Source organism: Solanum pennellii, chromosome 6 (genome assembly GCF_001406875.1).
Source record: "Solanum pennellii chromosome 6, SPENNV200".
Lineage (NCBI taxonomy): Eukaryota > Viridiplantae > Streptophyta > Magnoliopsida > Solanales > Solanaceae > Solanum > Solanum pennellii.
The window spans coordinates 955,527-977,574 of record NC_028642.1 but is presented as its reverse complement, the minus strand read 5'-3'; the positions used below and the strand labels follow the sequence as shown (position 1 = coordinate 977,574).

The 22,048-nt window shown below is 30.4% G+C and overlaps 3 protein-coding genes and 1 non-coding gene across 12 annotated transcripts; 3 read left to right on the top strand and 1 right to left on the bottom strand.

The window, feature by feature from the left end:
• Nucleotides 1–9: 9 nt before the first annotated feature.
• Nucleotides 10–2,865, bottom strand: LOC107023424. Of its 2 annotated transcripts, XM_027917702.1 has the most exons (3): nt 2,403–2,865; nt 1,647–2,298; nt 10–705 (listed from the first exon to the last, which is right to left on the bottom strand). In XM_027917702.1, exons 2-3 carry the CDS (start codon nt 2,108–2,110, stop codon nt 483–485), a joined length of 687 nt encoding a protein of 228 aa, XP_027773503.1. In that variant the 5' UTR covers nt 2,111–2,298; nt 2,403–2,865; the 3' UTR covers nt 10–482. The 2 variants fall into 2 exon arrangements, with proteins under 2 accessions (XP_027773503.1, XP_015079603.1); XM_015224117.2 differs by having other exon boundaries at nt 1,647–2,865.
• A 1,262-nt stretch (nt 2,866–4,127) lies between these two features.
• On the top strand, nt 4,128–9,728 carry LOC107023423 (mitochondrial import inner membrane translocase subunit TIM10-like). Of its 7 annotated transcripts, none has more exons than XR_003578887.1 (6): nt 4,128–4,282; nt 4,659–4,764; nt 4,892–4,943; nt 5,095–5,254; nt 5,371–5,479; nt 9,297–9,327. XR_003578887.1 is itself a non-coding variant. In XM_015224115.2 (6 exons), exons 3-6 carry the CDS (start codon nt 4,899–4,901, stop codon nt 9,345–9,347), a joined length of 258 nt encoding a protein of 85 aa, XP_015079601.1. In that variant the 5' UTR covers nt 4,129–4,282; nt 4,659–4,764; nt 4,892–4,898; the 3' UTR covers nt 9,348–9,728. The 7 variants fall into 7 exon arrangements, 4 of the variants coding, with proteins under 4 accessions (XP_015079601.1, XP_027773502.1, XP_015079600.1 ...); XR_003578888.1 differs by having other exon boundaries at nt 4,659–4,781; XM_015224115.2 differs by having other exon boundaries at nt 4,129–4,282; nt 5,095–5,147; nt 9,297–9,728.
• Nucleotides 9,729–14,672: 4,944 nt separating this feature from the next.
• Nucleotides 14,673–15,548, top strand: LOC107022566 (copper transporter 1-like). Of its 2 annotated transcripts, none has more exons than XM_015223153.2 (2): nt 14,673–14,832; nt 15,053–15,548. In XM_015223153.2, the coding sequence occupies exons 1-2, from the start codon at nt 14,741–14,743 to the stop codon at nt 15,471–15,473; spliced, it is 513 nt and encodes a 170-aa protein (XP_015078639.1). In that variant the 5' UTR covers nt 14,673–14,740; the 3' UTR covers nt 15,474–15,548. The 2 variants fall into 2 exon arrangements, with proteins under 2 accessions (XP_015078639.1, XP_015078640.1); XM_015223154.2 differs by having other exon boundaries at nt 14,685–14,828.
• Nucleotides 15,549–17,414: 1,866 nt separating this feature from the next.
• TRNAD-GUC lies at nt 17,415–17,486 on the top strand. Its single transcript has one exon. It is a non-coding gene; the product is annotated as a tRNA-Asp (tRNA).
• Nucleotides 17,487–22,048: the final 4,562 nt, after the last annotated feature.

Below are 22,048 nucleotides of genomic sequence, written 5' to 3'. Positions count from 1 at the left end.
GCTAACACAATTGCAACAGCCATGAGAGATTTGTATAGAGTTCTCAAGGATGATATACAACAGAATGCTACTGCTTCATCGATATACGTCTATATACATACTTACATATGTACACTATATAGGAAGAACTTTAAAATTCAGCAAGCTGTTTGATGAACAAAACTATCTTCTATTATAGTCAACAATCATCATCGTAAACAAGACCGAGAAGTTGATGGCTGAAACACTATATATCGTTGACATGTTCACAGATACCAGATCACCTTTCATAAACCTGTTATCTGCCTAGATGTAGCTCGATAGTAGAAATTTCTGGGGATTGGAGTTGGTTAATGTTGTGAGTTACGAAAACATTTCTGCAAGTCCTAAGCCTGGATTCAGGAGGAGAGTTGCAGTAGATTGACAACCGGTGTAAAAGCTAGTTAAGTTACGTTGAATCCTCACAATACAAACCACGTTGCCAGGACGATCTTCAGAAGCATCTAGGGCAATATATTGAAGTGAAAAAGCCATGAGATGACAAAGGCAAAAACCATAGATGCAAGTAGAAAATTCATGACACGGCGCCCATGCCAACAGCCTTGGCTTTCAGAAAAGGCTATAGGTGCTGCGGACGCTGCAAGAGGGGCTACTGAAGCATTATTGGCTTCATTTGTCTGCTCTCCAGCAATGTTCAGTGCATTGGCACCACAGATTTCACAAATTCTGAATCATAGAATACAGTGAATTAACATAACTGAAGGCACATATTGAGGAATTAACGTACACACACAAAGGTCAAAGGGTAGGGGAAGAATTCTTTTCACTTCTTTAGCTAATATATCAGTACAACTTTGCATTTGGAAGGATCTAATACAATAGTTACCGGTTCACGTTAGTGGCAGAGCTAGAAATTTTACGAAGGGTGTTCAGGGATTGCATAAGTACATTTTTTTTCTTTTTATAGTGTGAAAAAAGGTTTAAAAGTTGCTGCTAGTGAGATTCAGCACACAAGCACTATAAGACTTGTCCCTTTCAAGGCACCTGAAATCATTGTACTACAATACCCTATTATGTTATGCATGTCCAAAATATGTTATTTAATCAATTCATGTATCATTTTACTTGTATATACGGTGTTATTTTCCGACTTCAGGCTCATAAATTATAATGTCATTGGAGATTAACATACATTTCACCTTATTAATTCACTTAACCAATAACCATAGTAAATTTACATGGTTTATTGTAAGCACCAGATGCATGAGGGTAAGTATCTACCGCCTTTGCACACAAATCTCCAGCAAATCGAAAACTACTTAACAAACACAACATCAATGAAGTGACCTGAGAACGCTGAGATCTCAAGTTCAGTCACAACGGTGGCAAAAACTCTATTCTTCCAACAATAGTGTCACTTGTGCTGGATGGAAGTAGCAGGTACCTCGTGAATTAAAATTAGCTACGTGCACACAAGTAAATCCAGACACCAACAACAACAAACACAATGTAATCCCACGGGTCTTGGGGGGGATGTGTAAGCAGACCTTACCCCTTAAGGCACATAGATTGTTTTCTATAGACGCGCAACTCAAGTAACACATAAATACAGGAAGTTGATTCAGACACCACGATTATACTTGATGAAATAGGGGGATCGTACTCACGTGTTTCCCTTGGTTTTGAACCAAGTCTCAGCACATTGTTTGTGAGTAGCACCTAAGTCACCTTTGCAAGAACATCCCAACTCAATAGCCATCCCACCTGAAGCCTCTTGCACTTGATCTCCACCACTACTAATTCCACCACTTCTCAACAAACTCAAATGACAAATCCTACAATCCTTCTCTTCTTTACTATGAAACTTCATCTCCAATTCACCACTCTCCAAATCAATCTCATCATCTGACAAAGAAATATCCCTCCTCAGTGGCTGTTGATCACAATATACTGAAATATCATCCATAGAGCCTAAAGGTGAGTGCCAAGATTGGTCAGAATCAGAATCAGTTAAGTGGAAACTCCCATCAGTTGTGATTGTCTCACTGCTCGCCCTCCGCGGCGGCGATGAATGACGGCTGGAACCACCATTTGCCTCTGTGTCAGCTTTATTAACTCCAAGATTAGGCATTTTTCAACCAAAAAACTGTCTTTCAGTTCACAGATTGAGAAGAAAGATTGAAGAATTTAACGAAAATCATCAAAATTCAAGATGAGAAGTGTTAAAAGTTGAAACTTTTAAGTACCCATTGCCCAAAAAAACTGTCTTTCAGCTCACAGATTGAGAAAACAAGGACAAATTGTAGCATTCTTGAGGTTCTGCATTAAAAAGTTCGACACTTTTTCATCAAAAAGAAATTGCCTTTCAGCACAGAATGAGAAAAAGATGCAACTTTTGAAGCATTTCAAGAAACTCTTTTGACCTTAAAAGATTGAACTTTCAAAGGAAATGGCTTGAAGTAACTGCTTCTTAGCTCATAAATTGAGAAAAAAAGAGAAGCTGATGATTATCAGATCAGAGGCTGAGGAAAAAGGGGGGAAAATTGAAGGATTTTAAAGGAGTTGATGATGAGAAGCATGGCTGAAATGGTGAGTATGTTGGAGTAATTTCTTGTTATCTTTTGCTTTTTCTAAAAGTAGAGAGTAATTGGACTTGCAATGACAATGGAGTAGAGTTTTCCTTTATTTTTTCTTCTTGTGGAGCACAAAGGACACAATGACAAGGGGGAGAGGACCCCATTTTCATCTTCTTAGTAGTGAAAAAGAATTGCCAAAAGTGTCTTCTCAAACTTAACTACATGTTTGGATGAAATAATTGTCACACCTGTTGAAGATTGATAAAAAATATGTGATATTTCTATATGCCTAAGTGATCCTCTACATGACACAAACTCATAATAAAAGAATGACAAGTACACTAAATTCAAATCCATAAATATTTTAATATATAACTCATAAATTTTAAAATCTAAATCTTTTGAAACAACCTTTTTTTTTATAAAAATCAAGTTTGATTATCAAAATTTTTGTTTGATTTGAATTGAAAAGGAGTGAAAGCTTATAATGGATTTTGATTGATTTGGCCCATTTGGGCTTTAGCAATGAAGTGCTATAAAGATGGATCAATAAAATGAGAATTTTTAAATGAAATTGGTATTAAATATAAAAATATGTCCCACCTTTGAAGATTGATTAAGAAAATATAGTTAGATCATATAGAGAACAATTATTTCAGATTTATGTAGTATTTTTCTCTTTAAAAAAATAATGCATTTATATACTTAGAATTATAGAAGCGAAATTACAATTTTAAATTTTGTAGGTTTTTTATTAAAAGAGAAAGTAAGTTTTATAAATTAAGGCAATGTATAAACATCACTTTAATAAGGATTTTCAACGTAAAATCATAAAGAATTGAAATTTAAATTGACGAGCATTGAAATCCCGAAGGATGCGTACTCTTTCGTTGACAAACTTTTGTTTCAATCGAATTTTTGACAAGATTTTTAATAACATAATAACAAGCGCATTATAAATCTGATAAACATCTAAATATCGGAAAAGAAAGAAGGGAGATAGGACAAGAAGGGTCGAACATGGCCAAATGATTCTTTTCTATTGGATAAAAAGCTATAATCAATTAACCACGTACGATTAAATAAACTATTGAACAAATATCTCAACTCTTTAAATTAAATATTTATTATTTTTTTAAAAAGAAAAAACATTTTTGGCTTTCTAAAAATTGGTTTAACAAGTAATAATTTTACTTATACATTTTACTTCATTTGGTAGTTTTTTAAAATTTTATCAACGTTGGCATTATTAATTGAATAATTTTACTTCATTCTAAATAAATGCTGATTTTGATAACTATTAAGCTCAAATAAGTTATTAAATTGCTGTGGTCACTACTCACTAGTCACTACTATCACTTTAAGCATTTTTTTTATTAATATAATTTTTATTACAATATTTATCTAAATTATATACAAATAATTTTAAAATAGAATATTTTATTTGCAATGAACACAATAAAATAAATAAAAAAATTTACTCACTTTTTATAAAAAACATTTTCTCTCTAAAATAAACATACCCAGTGTTTCATTATTTTTCTCAGCAAAATGCAAAAAAACGTAAACGGGTCAAGAACTATATCATTCGGGTCGGGTCTATATGGACCCTCCAAAACTCTCCTCTTCACTTGGAAGAAAAACCCTAGTTAAACCCTAATAAACCGAACATCCTTTCATCTCCCCCTCTCTCAAATACGAAAAAAAGCACAAGATCATTTTTATCGGTAAGTTTCATCACTTTTTTGCTTAATTATGCAAATTTAGAATTTTCATCTCTGTAATATATAAGTTTTGTGAAGAGGGTTCAATTGAAAAGTTATTTGGTATAGTATTTAGCTTAAAAAACTAAACTTTTGTGTATATGTATAAATTGTTTGAATACCATTTGGTGTAGTTAATTGTATTCTAGTTTGGATTTTCTTGATTAGAATATTAATTGAGTTGAAGGCAGTGGGTGCAGTAGCAATTGGTAAATAAGGGGTATTATGATTGAATATCATCTTCATATTTGTTGGTTTTGTTAGAATAAAGTTGTTTTATCATATTTGTGCTAAGGGCTTTGATCTAGTGGTAAGACTGAGTTTGTGATTTGTGGGTTAGGCACATGTCATGGGTTCGAATCGTGCTGCAGGCAAGCGTAGTATTTAAGTGGAGAAGGATTGAGGGGAGGCTCATTATCCACTGAGTTTGGGAATGTGTATCACGGGTGCTCGGGTTTTCTTGGTTATCAAAAAAAAAAAAATTTTTTTTAGCATAGTTGCCCGTTTCTTCAATTGAGATCAGATGTGTAGCTATCACTTTTTGATCCAAGTGTTGTTGTTGTTGTGTTACAGCTCTGTAATGATGGCTGCTAATAATTTACCAAGAGAAGTGGACGCGGAGCAGGTTCTTTACTTCTGTGATGTGTTTATTATTTTGTCTATGTTTATCTGTAAGGAGTAATTCTTTGTGTGTGGTTATCACACATTTGTTAGAAGTTCCACCTTCTAAGTTGAATGCGGGACTTTTCAAGCTAATATTTTTCCTTATTATGCAGATTTTTGGCATGGCTGAGAAGGAGATGGAGTACAGGGTTGAATTTTTTAACAAGTAAGGTGTTCCAAATCATGACTGTTTCAGTCACAAGTCTCTTTAGTAGTAACCTAACAGCACCAAAGATATCTTCTTGGAGCTCGTAAATAAAATTTTAAGACTTGGTAATTATCCATACAATTCAGTTTTCATTCTAATTCAGCCCCAGTATTGTTGCATAGTTCCTTACATTGAAGACATTTGTACAAGATTTCTGAATTTGTTTCTTGTTGTGATCTAGACTCACCCATACGTGCTTCAACAAGTGTGTCGAGAAAAAGTACAAGGAGGGTGAGCTATATATGGGTGAAAACACCTGCATTGATCGTTGTGTCTCGAAATATCAGCAGGTAAATCATTCGTAATTTCATTTCAATAATATTTTGTTTCCTTTTGGTGGGAGGATAAGTGTTCTGTTTGTAGTTAAATGAATTTTAAGTCAGTAATTTTGAAATTACAGTTGCCCTTACACTAAAAAGCACAGCCAGAAACTATGATCTTCCTCTTCCTTAAATTTTTTGTGTCATGCACTTCTGCAGGATCTCTATCAATTTTTTGGTTTAGATAACAGTTCATATACTTAAGTTCCTTTTTCCGGGCTGTTAGGTCATTGTGGACTAAAGCAAACAAGTACTAAGTTGTTTTCTTGGGCTGTTTGGTCATTGTGGACTAAAGCAAATGAGTATTATGTTTTTGACTCAAACAAAATATTCTTACTGAATGATATTTTAGCTTGGGGGCTAGGGTAGAGTCGTTAAGGTCACTAGATGTGGTCACCAAAGGTTTGGGTTGGCTATATGGTTCCTCATTTCTTCATCTAAGCTCATATCAGTTTATAATAATAATTTAAAGTTGCAAAGAGTATTTTAGTTAATATACAACAGATTTATGAGAAAATCTATTTTATGAAGTAAGGGGGCTTGTAATACTCATGCTAGTGTAAGATAGATATTTAGCAAATTCAGTTAGTCCATAAAAGTTGATTATAACCTGGAGAGTAATGATGGTAAAAATATTTGGACCCTAGTTTGTGACAGAAAAAAATCCCCTTTTCTTTTGTTTTTAGGTCATAGTTGGTAGAAGAAATTTAAAAAGAAGGCAATTGAATAGTTTAATCTAAAAAGTAGGCAAATGAATGGCGGAGTAGTGTTAGGACCTAGATAATTAGAACTTTGGAGTGAGAAATCGGTGGTTAGGTCAACTAAGGCAGTCAAAAGGGCTAAATCAATAAGTATTTCATGACCAACATGCCCAAGTTAATTTAGGTAATGATTGATAACCCAACACATACAACTTGATCACACTATCAAGTAAGAAAATAAAAATTGAATGGAACAACAAATATTATGTTTTGTCACTGTATATACTAATAAGTGCGGATTCACTACACGCCGACCATATCCATAATCTATACTATATGAAAGTATTAAGGCCTTAGAACGTTGATTGAACTTTTTGTCCTTTATTAAAAGACTTCACAATAGACAAAATTATTATTTACTATTTTCTCAAGTAATTGTCATTTACTATTATCTAATGTTTAAGACTTTGGAATTAATTGAAGTTATTTTATAAGTCCTAAATATTATGAGTTTTTACATCCTACAAATAAATAAAGATTTAAGAGTTATAACTTTAATTAATTTCTAAGTTCCATATATTAAAATAATTATTATATGATAATTATTTGAAGAAAATAGTAAATGATAATTTTGTCTATTGTAGAGTCTTTTATGAATCACAAAAAGTTCAATCAACATTTCCAAGGGCCTACATGCCTCAGCATAGATTAGAGTATGTTTGGATTGACTTATTTTAAGTGTTTTTAAGCCAAAGTAGCTTTTAGAGCCTGTTTGGACATTTTGACTTATGTCTTTTGACTTATTTTTACCATTTTAGCTTAAATAAGTGCTTATAAGCACTTTTTAAGGTATCCGAAAGTGTTTAAAGCTATTTTAGCTTAACAACACTTAAAATAAGTCAAACCAAATGAGCTCGTAAGCACTTCCTCTAAGTGTTTGGATAAACTCTAAAGTGTGTATAAGCACTTAATGTAAAGCTAAAATGATAAAAATAAGCCAAAAACCAATCCAAACAGGCTCTTAATCTTTAGTTCATAACTGAAGAAATATTATGAAATACTGGTTTCACTAGCAACTATTATGGCTTCATATTTTTTCTTCAAATTGTAGAAATGTACAAAAATACTAAATTAGCATTTATTTGTACTACCAGCACTTAATATTTAGGATGGGTTTGATAGTATCAAAAGACAAGCTTTGATAAAGTCACTTTCATGAATAATATGTGGGACACACTGATCCTCCAAGCAAGACAACTGAAAGCATTTTTTCCATGTGTAAAGCACTAGAAAATAATAGAAAACAAAAAGTAGAAAAAAAATATTATAATTCAACTTTTGGAACTATTTGAACAGGCAACTGAGCTTTGATAAAGCAGATACAGGTATACAACAACATCATGCCAGTGTAATTCCACAAGAGGTCTTGGGAGAGTAGTGTGTAGATTAGGAATAGACACTATCGGATTAAGCATGTGTGTGGGGGACTATTACCTACTAATGGCTAGCTCACAAGTGAAGTTGGGGGGTTCACACAGGTTAGTGTTGGACATTTCACAAGTAAATTTTGGATAATGTCTTTGATAGGTTACCTGAGCATAGCCCAAAGTAGTACACAGGTTGGGTGGGTTATATATTATTGGGTCAATTTTGCCACTCCTGAATCGTGATGACTGATGATGATGCTTGTGCTGAGGGGGGGGGGGGTTGAGGATGGTTTTTCATGCGTTTTGAAGTCTTTTTGGGTTTCACAATTGACCCAAAAGTCTACCTGCCAAGGGGAAATTGTATTTTGTTAATGGGCTGATTTGGGCAGTCCAAAGTAACCCCTAAAAAATGTAGATTCCAAAGAAAGTATAGTTGTTACAATATAAGGTGAAAATGGGAAGTTCAGCGCAGAGAATCATAGAAGCAAGTAACAATTTTTATAAAAAATTATTGCAGGGAAAAGGAGGGGAATCAGGGTATTGGTGTTGTGAATAGTATTTTGGGGATTATAAATGAATATAGACTATTTGATCAAAACTCAGAGAGCTTTACTTTAAATTGGGACCATCCAACTTGTGTCATGTGGCTTGAAAATGCTTTTGGTGGTTGTTATCAAACACTAAATAAACCAAAATACTTTAAAGTTGGTTTGACCTTCGCTTATAAAACTACTCAAACACCTTCCCTTTTATCTCTTCTGATCTGGTAATTTCCTGCGAATTTATTGGCGCCTTAGCCCATTTATAATTTAATTTTTTTAAATTTGTGTTTTGTTTTTTTGGCATTTCCCCCCCAATCTCTTCTCTTTATTCCTTCAAATTATCCATTAGTTCCTCCATCCCTTTCCGTACGGGTTTCTTATTTATCCTTTGTCAATCATCACAAAAGTTTCTTTTTACTATAGAATTTTCGAGGTTCTTAAAATTTTCCACAAAAATTTGCTTATTTAAATGAAGAATTCTTAACATCTCAAAATGACTCACTCTTCATAGAAGGTTCTAAGTTAGTTACATGAATGAACAATGTAATTTTCTTACATCATCAATGAATTGTAACCGATAATAGCATGACATTAAGCCTTATTATATTGCCTATTAATATTATCCAAAAATTGCCATGTGACTATTGATTAGCTTGCTACGTGGCTAATATTCAGTATCACTACTCCGTTTAATATAGACAGAAACGCCTGGTAGACATCTCTACTTGCTGCTGCTTGAATATTGTTGTGTAATTGGGCGTGGAGTAATTGTCAAACGATCTTATTAGTGTAGCTACTATGCATTTTTGGTTTTCTTTTGCTTAAGTTGTGAGGATTATATGTATATATACTTCATACTCAATAGTAATTTCTCTCAACCTGTTTTCAACTTGCCCAATTTGACCTCAAGTCTCAACCCGTCCATTTGCCACGTCTGCACACATGCTTGCGGGGCTCGTGAGTTAGAATGCAACTGCAGTATACCTTGTTATCAGTTTCTTTCTTTGAACTGTCATACTGGTTTAGTTCTTCCAACTATGTTTCAGATGTCTCATGGTAATTTTATACTGAAAATATAGATATCAACGGTTCGAGTCATTTTTTACTTTCTTTTCAGGTGACAAACATCATTGGTCAGATGCTCGCTAATGGAGAACGACCCATGTGAAATTCTTCTACACCTGATCATATAATTTTTGTTCAAAGAACAACAATATTATCACATTTTGCTGCCAGTCAGACCTCTTGCATCATATGAGAATCAACATTCTGTTTCCCATTTTTAAAATTTTTATTAACATTAGACGATCGGGTTAAGGGGGAAGGAGTACTATGAGAATTATATCGAAACTTGTGTCAAACTTGCCGCTGATACCACTAGACGGTTTGGCCTGGTGAAGAAGGGAGTTGTGTAAAACTTTGATCTTTCTTTTAAAACTTTTGGTGGTGTATCATTTCTTGGTTGATATAGAATAACAGATGGTTTTTGCCTCTTTTTGGAACAATTTTCATTACTACTTTTTCCCTTTATATACAAGTAAATTTGCAAGCTTTATGATCCTTCAGATTTCCTCCTTCCACATTTGTCATAGTTACGAATATTTTCTTTCTACGATGATGATATACTCAATGTAATCCTACGAGGGTCTCGGGAGGATTATGTATGCAAAGTTGAGATCTAAATTATGAAATTACATTTAGCTTTGTTGTAAGCCCTGCTTTTATGATGTTACTGAGAAATGTTATTCTATCAGGTCATCCCTTAATACAAATAATAATGGTAAAATGTTACTAAAATTAAAGGGACAATATACATCACTTAACTATGATTAAGAATTACTTAACAACAAATTACATTAAAAAAAAATTCTTTAAATATCATTTATAGACATTAGCCTTTCTTTTAATAAAAACAAGAAAATAAACACAAAATTTAGCATCTGTTCCAAATAATTTGGTATATTACAATACATAATAGAACATTTGGCAACATGCATATATTTCATTAGAGAACATAAAAAAATTAGCTAAATGTTCATCTTTACCGTTCAAACTAAATCTACAATCAAAGAAACGTCCATTTTTTGTCATTTGAAATTCACGCTCATAGAGTTGAGTTTAGTATCAGTTGAGTATATAAAATGAGCTAGGCCACAATAATCAAACTAACTAGCGTATTCTGCGTCGATTCAAATAAAGGTCAGAAGAAATTCATATGGAATCTTCAAATTAACTTAGCATATGCGTCGACCCAAATAAAATTATGAAGAAATTCAAATGTAACTTCAAATTACAAGGCAAAGTTTGTACCATGCATCAAAAAAACCTAATTCATCAATAGAACAATTGAAAAAGAGAACTCAATTTAGTATCATGCATCAAATAAACCTAATTCATCAATAGAACAATTGAAAAAAAGAACTCAATAGGATGCTCTGTCATATTTTCATACTCATCTTCACTATACTTCAATTCCATATCACAAACTTTGTTTAAATAAACAGGTTTGTTTGCTTTAACTACGTCATCACTATCTTCTTCTTCTCACTCATGAGAAAAATAAGTCAAAGGCAGGAGCGGAGGCACGTAGGCTTTTTCGTCAAAAAAATTATATTATATATATATAAAGAATTTGCCCCCCTAAAATAACAAAGTAATGCACAGTAGAGTTGGCAACAGTTGGTGCACAGAAGTGCTTTATTTGTCTGTAATTAGACGTGTTTTTATTTTTCTGTAATTATTTTGACTTCTTGAATTCAATTAAGTAAATTAACATGTGTAATATTAACATAAATGTTCAGTGGTTAATAGTCTCATGATGTTACAAGTTCAAATCTCTTTTCACTAACAATTTTTTTTCAATTAAAATTGAAATATATCCTTACATTTTAATACCTTTTCCTTGTGGAATAAGATTTCTTTAAATTTAATAATTTTTCCTTGTGGATTTTTTTCATTTAAAATTGAATTATTTCCTTAAAGTTGAATACATTTTCCTTGTGGAATAAGATCAATAAAATATCTATGATTTGTATCAAACATGACATCTTAATACCCACTTTTGGTGAGCCCTATATATGCGAAGCATAGGAAGATCAAGACGTAAAATTATTGATCATACTGTTTTACATCATTTTCATGTGGAAGTATTTTATAAGATTATTGATTGCCAACTTCAAGAACTTAATGATCGTTTCAATGAGGTGACAAGTGATTTGTTTTATGGAGTAGCTTGCTTGAATCCAGTAAATTCATTTTCTAGTTTTGACATCAGAAAAATAGTGAGAATGACTGAATTGTATCCTGATGAATTTGATCAATTTAGTATGGGCGTCCTTCGGATTCAACTTGCCAATTACATTATTGGTGTACGTGATACTGATAAAAGATTCTCTGATATAGATGGACTTGGTGAACTTTCAAGAAAATTGATAGACACAAAGAAAAACTTAACTTATCCACTTATATTTCGCTTAGTGAAATTTGCTTTGCTACTGCAACCGTTGAAAGAGCTTTCTCGACAATTAAGTATATCAAAAACGATTTGCGAATCGAATGGTTGTATAGTGTCTTATGTTAAAAAGAAAATATTTCGTACTATTTCTAATGAGTCTATTATAAAAATGTTCCAAGATATGAAAACTCGTCGAGACAAGCGGACCTACATTGATCCGTAAGGGTGCACGTGCACCCGATAACTTTTCAAAATAAATTATATATATATATATATAGATAGTTAGATAGATACCTCAAGTAAGATATAGATAAATGTGCACGTCATTACACAAAACTTCATTTTAGCTAGTTGATTGGAGTTGCTACTATGTCGTGGGTTCAAATCCAACTTAGGCACCATTGTTGTTTCCTTTTTTTTTTCCTTCGATAACCAAAAAATTAAAACCTTTTTTTTTTTTACCTTCGATAACCAAAAAATTAAAACTTAAAAAGATAGTGGTGCACCCGTAGTCTTTAAATTTTGGGTTCGCCTCTGTGGCGATCGAGTATAATTGTAATAATATATTTAAATTATGTTTTCAATTGTAATTTATTTTCGTTATGTTAGTTTTAAATTATACCCTTTTAATCTATTACAAATATTCTTATATTTAATTAAATATTGCTTAACTTGATTATTTATTTTGGTAATTTAAATCGTTATTTTTTTTTATCAAAAAAAAATTACTATTAAAAGTTTGGACACCCTTCCTGAAATTTCTTACTACGCAACTAGCTAGAGAGTTAGTCCACAAGTTTCTTGATTACCTCACCAACTTCATCTCTTTGATTGACTTCACTAAACCACCTAAAGAAATTTTCTTTCAGCTACTTCCTTGCTTTCTACCAAATTATAATGATAGAAGCAGTAATTTTTGTAGGTCCATCATCTTTATGATATGTATAGGTCTTTTAAAGATTTGTTTATTCATTATAATGATTTGTATTGAAGTGGTAGTTGATGTAAAATCGAGTTATATACCATTTCATTTTAGTGTTTGTGGGGAAGTGTTTTATAGAGTTACTAATTTGCAACTCCAGGAGCTTAACAATATTTTTGATGTTGTGACTAGTGATTTACTCCTTGGTATGACTAGTTGAATTTGGTTGATTCATTTGCTTTTCATTGTCTATAATCGAGTGTAAATTATTATTTTTTATCTTTTACTCTATGAGTTATTGTTATTAAAAAAATTTACATCTTATCTTTAAAGAAATGGTGTATTTGAAATCCTGAATCCGCTTTCGGGTGGATGGAGGTAGTTTTGTATCATTTTCAATACTTCAAGGATATCTCATGTCATCTTTCGATTAGAAAATTAAAGAAAGTATTAAAAAGACATCTGAATTATCACTTCTTTTTTTTACGAAATTCTAATTTGAATTATCAAATCTTTGTGTTTCTTACATGAATTGTCTCAATTATTTATCAGAACACACCTTAAAATTAATGAATCAATTGTTATGTGGACGAAATTTTATAGGCAAATTAAGTTGTCAAGTGCCTTTTGTCAATTGTAATAAATACTTGGTTTAGTAATATTTGAGATGTGCTTTTGATAAATAGTTAGTAATAATTCAAATAAAAACATAAATATTTAACAGTTCAGATATAAAACTCGAAAAAAAAAAACTTCAAACATATTTTCTTACAAGTATCTAAAGAAAATTAAGACAAAGGAGACAATTATTCTAACTAAATTAAATGAGAAAGAAAGTTTGAAGAATCTAATTTAACAACTCTACCATTTAATTATACCTCATCCTTTAATTTTGTACTAGAAAAAAAAAGTACATTTACTACAATATATGTACTATCAATCATTTTGTTGTTTACTTTAATACCTCATAACTCTCACTCTCCTCTCTTAATTCATCAAACAAAAATCAAGAATTAGGAGAGGAAAAGAAAAATGAAATGACTATGGATACTGAGATTCTCTTCTCAAGTTGGCCTGGATACATTTTGGCACTTGTTGTTATCTTTTTCATGGCGATTTTCGTCGAATTTCTCTCTCATAGCAATTATAATAAATGGAATAGTAATGTTGATGATGTGAGAGTTGGATTTGTTCAAACAACTTTGTATGGTTTGAGAATTGGCTTAGGTTATGTTGTTATGTTGGCTGTTATGTCTTTTAATGTTGGTGTTTTCTTGGTTGCTATTGTTGGACGCTTGTTAGGGTTCTTGGTTTTTGGAACTAGGGTTTTAAGGAAATCCTCATATGAATTGTTGCTTTTGATAAATTTTATTAATGGAATACATGTATTCACATTAGTTTAATTTATCTTGTTCATTAAGTAATATACTTCTATAAAAAATTTTCGTTTTAATTTGTCTGTCTTATTTTGATTTGACATGAAATCTAAGATCATAAGTTATAAAGATATGTCAAATGACAAATTTCGTATTAACGGGTTAGACTTCAACGAGTTGAAATTGAACTCAATTTAGTGAGAATCCTAGCTGGCAATACTTAAGTAGACAGATTAATTACATGTGGCTTGCTATATGAGTTGTTAACTCTTAAGAATATGTGGGATAACGACAGGTGCATATTTGTCCAAAATACAATAAAGAGTATAAGTGATGTATTTCACATAGTTCAGAAGCAATTTTAATTAGTTTTTCATTTTATTATGCAAAACAAAATTTAATGACTCAATCTTCGAATGAAACAATGGTCAAATTGCAATTATTTTGTATTAATATTAAATAATTTCAAAGTTGTTTTTACGAAGGAAAATATGGAAATAAGTGTAGTATTACAAAACAAAATAGACTTCACATTACAAACTTGAACTTGGACTATTTAAAAAAAGGAAAAAAATTAAAATTATCCTTCATTAATTAATTAAGGGAAATGAATCTCCAATTTTAAAATTATTATTATTTATATTTATTTTGTACTTTAAAAAGTAGTACGCTTACTACAATGTACTATCAATATTTATTACATTACAACTTCCTATAAATGTCACACTCTCCTTATTTATTTGTTTTTATGTAAATCTCCTAATTCCACATACAAATATCAATAATTAGAGAAGAAAAAGAAAAGAGAAATGAACAACGACGGCCACATGCATGGAATGGCTATGGGGCCGTCACCACCATCATCGTCAATCACTATGAACAACGCCACTAGAGGAGGCAGGTATTAAATTTTTTTTTTAATTTTATGATTTGTATTAATATATATTCTTTTATGTTGTCAGAATATTCTAGAATATTTACTTTTCTTTCAAATCTCGGATTTATTGCAATTGCAAAAAATTATTTCATTTAATCTTCATTAATAATGATTATTTTGATTTAATCTAATGAATAATATCAAAATGTACTTTAATCTTCTGATTTTAAATATTTCATAACAGCGGGATGATGATGAAGAACAACCATCACATGATGATGCATATGACATTTTTCTGGGGAAAGAATACTGAGATTCTCTTCTCAGGTTGGCCTGGATATGATAATTTGGGCATGTACATTTTGGCACTTGTTGTTGTCTTCTTCATGGCGATTTTCGTCGAATTTCTCTCTCATAGCAACTATATTAACAAGAGTAATGTTGATGATGATGTGACTTCTGGATTTCTTCAGACAATCTTGTATGGTTTGAGAATTGGTTTGGCTTATGTTGTTATGTTGGCTGTTATGTCTTTTAATGGTGGTGTTTTCTTGGTTGCTATTGTTGGACACTCTTTAGGGTTTATGGTTTTTGGAAGTAGGGTTTTTAAGAAATCATCTAGTGGGAAGAACTTGGATCTTCCTCCTATGAGTTGTAGTTGTTGATTAATTTAGTTTGTAATAGTATGTATCCGCAAATATTTATTTATAAAAGGATCATGAAGATATGTGGTTTATTAATTTACCGTCTTAATATGTTCTTATGTATATATGGACTATAGTTTGCTCATTTGGTGAAATTATATAAGAGTTTTAGTTTTCAAAAATTGTTGATATTTTCATATTTACAATTATAAAGTGTCCAACTTTTGAGTTATCAAATTATATGTTCGAACAAAATTTCATTATCAAATCAATGTTTACCTAAATTTATTGTTTCAAACTCATGATTTGTAGTTCATATCCAATGCCAACAAGTATATATGTGTAAGCAAATTTTTGTGTCACAATTCGTCTCTCTTTGAGGTAGTTTTTGAAGTGTAAGTTAGATTCTAGACTTAATTTGATATGATATCAGAGTCAGATTCAATGTTTCCATCAATAAGAACTTATCAAATAAGAATGAAAGTAAGGTTGTGTATCGGTCGATTCGATTCGATTTTGAAGTATATCGGTTTGACTTATTCATTATTGATTTGTAGAGATTCAAAATCGTTATAGAACTATTAAGATATTGGCTTACGGTTGTTGGTTTATCGGTTATTGATCGTTATCGATTTCAGTTATCGATTCAACCATTAAGATTTGACAAAATGTCAATTAATAAAAGATCATTTAGAAACGAGGTGACAAATTGAATGAATCATGTCCATGAGTTCACAAGTTGCATTTGCTCAAAAGCAGAATAACCATTTAGATTATGAGATAGCCAGAAATAAAAGTAGGAAACTTAACTCTAAGTCAAGGACTTTATACACAGTGGTATAAATATAATTATTTAATTTACTAAAGGGCTATCGGTTAACCCATTAAGAAAAAATCTCAAATCGTTAAAAATCGATAACCCGATAACAAAAAAAATTATAATCGTTGTTATCTGAACTGCTAAACCAATAACCAATTACGATAAGCCAATAAATTTTTTCGATGCCGATTATCGATTTCGTTTCGATGTTGAACAACCCTAAAGATTACTTATCACTTCAGTTCATCATATTTCATTTAAATGTGTCCCATTTTTTTCATCCTTCCCCAGGAGTTTCCTATATTTTTGCTTTTTTGGTAATATAACTTTTTAATTGAATGAAAGAATGTTTATTATTCGAACAACTTTTTCACGTCATGTTTTTTTTTCCCATTCAAACCAAATACATTTCATAACTGAATAAAAGAAAGTTGGCACGAAACCTAAAAGTTAGTTATGGACAACAATGTTACGTTTAAGATTTGAGTTTCTTTCTATTGGCTATCATGTCAATGCGTCATTACTAGCCAAAATATTTAGTTTATGAGATATTAAATTACAATTATTTTTATTTATTAGATTCTAAATAAAGTATATATATAGATAAATAATTTGAGATGAAATTATTGAGTTCTAATAAATTCGAAATTTGTTGAATTTGTCCCGCTCCAGAACACCTAAATGTTGTCATAAAATTACTTGATTTAGTTCATTACCATATATTATTAACTAATATGAATCTCCTTTTTATGTTTCAAAAATATTTTAAGTTCATGTGTCCACCTCAATTAATTGTGTGTCACAACAAGGAAGTTCTAAGGTGTATATTGTTTGTATTTTGAGATGTGTATTCTTTATATTTTAATTTATATGACATAGTTGAAATTTTAAGATTTAAATTTGTAAATTTTGATCAAAAATTCAACTTATATATTTGAAAACTATGAATAAATGTATTATAAATTATAATATGTGACAACTCAAAATATTTTTTTTAAAAAAAAACATGTAAGAAAATTTCGGTCTAAATTAATTTTATTTTTTCTCAAAATTCAAATTAGGATTAAAAATGAATAAATAAATAAATAAATAAATAATATATATATATCTATATATGAAAATGATGATAGTTTAACAAGTAAGTCGTTGTAGTATAGTGGTAAGTATTCCCGCCTGTCACGCGGGTGACCCGGGTTCGATCCCCGGCAACGGCGTTTATTTTTTTTAAAAAAAATTATTTTATTAAATTTTGCAATTTTGTTTGTTTCTAAATCAGCCTAGGTTAGATCAATCATGATTTATTTTTCTTTCAAATCAATGGACTTTGTTATTTTGAATCAATCCTCCTAATTCATACAAAATAAAAAATGTATTTCTATCGATACATTTCACCTTATGTAGTATATAATTCTATGGATTTAGGATATGAATATTTATTGCAATTTCTTATATTTCTAGACCCTATTTATATATTCTCAACAATTATANATATATATATAAAGTCATAATTGACATGTTTATTTTGGAAGTTACTTTTATCTCTTTTTCTTTTGCAAAAGTCATATCTGGTAAGAAATTCTAATCTTTTTTTCCTTATTTTTTTCATTTATGTTAAAATATAATTAAAATTACAAACATATTTTATGTTGGAACCCACGTAGATTGGTTTTTCTATAAATGGTTTTTGTTTTAATTACTATTTAAGAAAATCAAGAATAGTTGAATGGTGAATCAATTAATTAATAATATAAAAAGTAGAGAAAATACTTTAATTTTCACAGTATATCAAAAGATGTTGGGGATCTTAACTTCACTCAATATTTCTATATAAAGTAAACTATTTATTTTTAAATTTATATTTCTCATAAAGTATAAATACCTCTCACGATTATATTTATATATTATTATTGAATTAAATAATCAAATGCATTTCTCTCGGTTATATAATTTAATTGCTAAAATAGTAATATTTAAGAACGAGAAATGTGTAGTTGAACTAAAACATATTCTTCTAAGTAAGTCTCGTTCGATTAACTTATTTATTATAACTAATTATTACACTATTCGCCTCTTTCGATTACAAATAAGTGTAGATTAATTATAACATAAAGTAGATATATGTCACTTAAATATTAACAATATACAATCCTCCAATTAACAGTATTACTTCTTCCGTCTCTCTCGATTACAAAATTAGTAATATGTTAATGCGTAATAATCAATGGATATATGTTAATATATAAAATAACATTTAACTAGAAAACAAATAAAAATGAAATCTATAGCTTAAGTTCACACACATAAAATTTAGATATAATAACTACTATTATATAGAAATATCAAGTTCCGTCAATTTTTCAACACAAAAGAAAATTACTCCATAATAGAAATAGTACTACTAATGAAAATATTCTTCTCCATAAAATAAGAAAATAGAAAAAATATTCAAGAAGAATAATTTCACTGTATAATTGAAAGCAGGAACTAGAATAGTTTTCAACATCAAATACTAAAAAAAAAAAAGCAATACAAGAAATTAAGAAATATATGGATTGTTTTGTTTTTGGCCCTCTCTACTCTGCTATATCAACTCATTTCTCGTGCAATTTGTATCAATTCTCTGAAGTAGAAAATCACTATTTTCTCTCAATTTTTACACTTTGTAGTTGATGAAAGTCAAGAGGGGGGGTGAATTAAAATTCCCTTTCAGTCGACTTCCTACTCTGGTCAGTCGATTCACCTGCACATTAGTTAGACAAACAGTAATGATAACTTGCAGTAAGTAAATAACACATAGTGTTTTTATACTGGTTTGGATCACCAATGTGGTGCCTAATCCAGTCCCCTTGGGTTACAAGGGTTTCCTTAACAACTTGTTGGTGGGTTTTACAGAATGTTATGATTAAGAGTCCGTCTGATGTGCAAATCAGGCCTTCTTCTTTGACACAACCTCTACCTGTATAACCTACACTCAAATCTTTCTTTCTCTTTTCTTTACAATTGTTCACTCAAAGGTGTACAAAGTTTTATGAAAGATAAAAGAAGATTATAATATAAGTTCAAATGAAGTGTGTCTTCAATTGATGGACTGAGTCTTCTTTCATATATAAGTAGTGTCCGATGGTCTTTTATCTCTAACGGGAAAATCCAAATGAGTTTCCTTCAATCAAGGATTTGTAATGTTTCCTTGATTAAGAATCTTGGATCCTTAATTTAATCTGCCTTAAAAATATGGTGATGTAGAATCCTTTGTTGATCTTCTTGTGATACTTTCTGCTGTCTTGAATCTTCTGTTTTGCCGCTGTCATCTTTCTTGATCACCATAATAAGTGTGAATTGCTTGTTGTCCTATTTGATTGTCTGATATTGTTTTCCTTTTTGGAATGATGGCTGATTGAATCAATCTTTTAGATTGATTGTGTGTTGATCCATTTCCATGGTTGCTGCAAATTGTGAGTGTCACTCAGTCTTCTTGGTGAAACTTTCTTGTTTCTTCTTTTTATTCCTGCGATGTGTATCCATCTGTCATTATTCAATATTCTTTTTTCCTTCTTAGTGTTGCATGTGTGATTTTCTTTCCTTTGAATTATTTTACTTGATTTCATTAAATCAATCAAGATATGCTTGATTGATTCTGAAAGCTCTTATTATTTCTTTCCTTTCTTTGGTTCCTTTTTCCTTCTTAATGTTACATCTGTGATTCCCTTTCCTTTTGGATTGTTTTACTTGATTGATTGATTTTGGAAACTCTTTTTCTTTTCTTCCTTTGGTTGCTTTGGGGATCAAGACGTATCTCTTTTTGATGTTTTTTCCTGCGGAGAGTATGAATAATCGTTTGTGTGTCATTTATCAAAATCATCTGCATCTATGGAATTAACAGTTGATAATTTTGACAAAATTAAAATGGTAGGTCAAATGTATCCAACATTTGACAAAGTTTTCTATTTTGGTGGTTTTCATGCTACTATATTTTTCAACTATTATTTTTCATATTTGCTCAACTTCCGTTCATCTCTTTCTTAATTCTTTAATATCTTCATTTGTGTTGGATAATTCCTTGTAAATCAACAGTTGTGTTTCTTTTGTCACATATCTACTTAGTTGATATTTTCTTATTATATTGTAACATTTTCTGCAAAAAAATATTAGTATTAAAATTAAATAACAACTTAGTATATATATGTTCTCTTACCAAATTCCCCATACTCGTGTGTGTGTGTGTGTGCGCGCGTGCGTGCGTGCGTGCGTGCATGCGTACGTGCGTGTGTGTGTGCGTGCGTGTGTGTGGGCGTGTGTGTGCCCGTGCTCAGGCAAAGACAATTAATAATTAACATTTATAATAGCTAAAATATTTTGAAATATAATCATGAAAACTTATGAGAGAATAATCGACCAAAAAATCTCTACGAGTTCAACAATCTTTAACCTCACTCATAATCACTAATTAAAGATATTTACATAATGAGCAACAGCTACAACAGGTTCAATGACAAGGGAAAATTCATTCTTTTTTTGTTTTTATAAACTCAACAAGATTGAGAAAATTGAAATTAAATTCAATTTTGTTCATAATTGTGGTGGGTTTTAAATGGATCAGACTAAAAAAGAATTTCATTCTAAATGAGTTCTAAATGGCTAACTCGGGTCAAAATTGAGAATTTGAGATTGATTTGGGGCAAATCGTTAGTTTGGAGTGTACATATTGATAAGTTTGTAGACAGCAGGGGTAAAACTAACTTCGTTTTAGAGTAAGGGCATAGTCAACCAATAAAACAAAGTTGAGGGGTATTATTGACCATTTTCCCAATTACTTTTTGACTTCTCTGATTATCATTATTTGAGTTTTTTGTTCTTTTTTTTTTGTTTCATTCTTTAGTGTAAAGAAAAATAAAATCTAAAACTAACTTTTTTGCGGCTATATTGTAATTTAGTTTTAGTATTTATAGAAAAAAACTAGGGCATCTATAATAAGTTTTACAAGAAAATTAGTGATACATAAATAAATTTGACCATCCAAATAATAAATTTAAATCAGTTGTTCAAACAAAAAAGTCAAAAAAAAATGTATGAAAAGGATCAAATATACTTTATATGAATTTTATATTTTAAAATATTAAGTTAAAATTTTTTTTTTGACTTTCATTAGAGGAAAAGAATATATGTGAGTCATTTATAACAATGAAGGTATATATATGAGTCCATTTTATAACGAAGGGCATATTACTTCTAGAATGTAATATTGATCAAGGGCATGCCAAATTATATTCCCTTAATATAATTTATTTGACTATCTAAAACTCATAGTGTATCAAATATCAAGATACAACTTTATATAATTTGTGTTATATCAGCAATACAACAGTCCATGTTATATCGTAATATATTAATTCACTTTGTATTAATGTATCAAGTGTATTACTTATATTTTATGAGTTATATATTTATTATCATCAAATTATCATCCCAACTATCACAAAGTCATAATATATTCATATCTTGATTATATGTATAAATCAGACACACTTAAGATACACAATCTAGTTAACTACTGGTTCGAAAATTACTAAATTTCCAAATATATCAAAAACATCTGATGATAATTGTAATTGTTATTGGTATAATATATAGGGAACCAAATTTTATAGCAAAAGAACATAATTAACCCATAATCTACGCTTCAATTTTCTTCGATAAACCTATCCGATGTAGTTTTCCCATCAAGATTTACTTCAAGAAAAATTTCAAAATGACGATGTTTGTGTTGGACATCTGATAC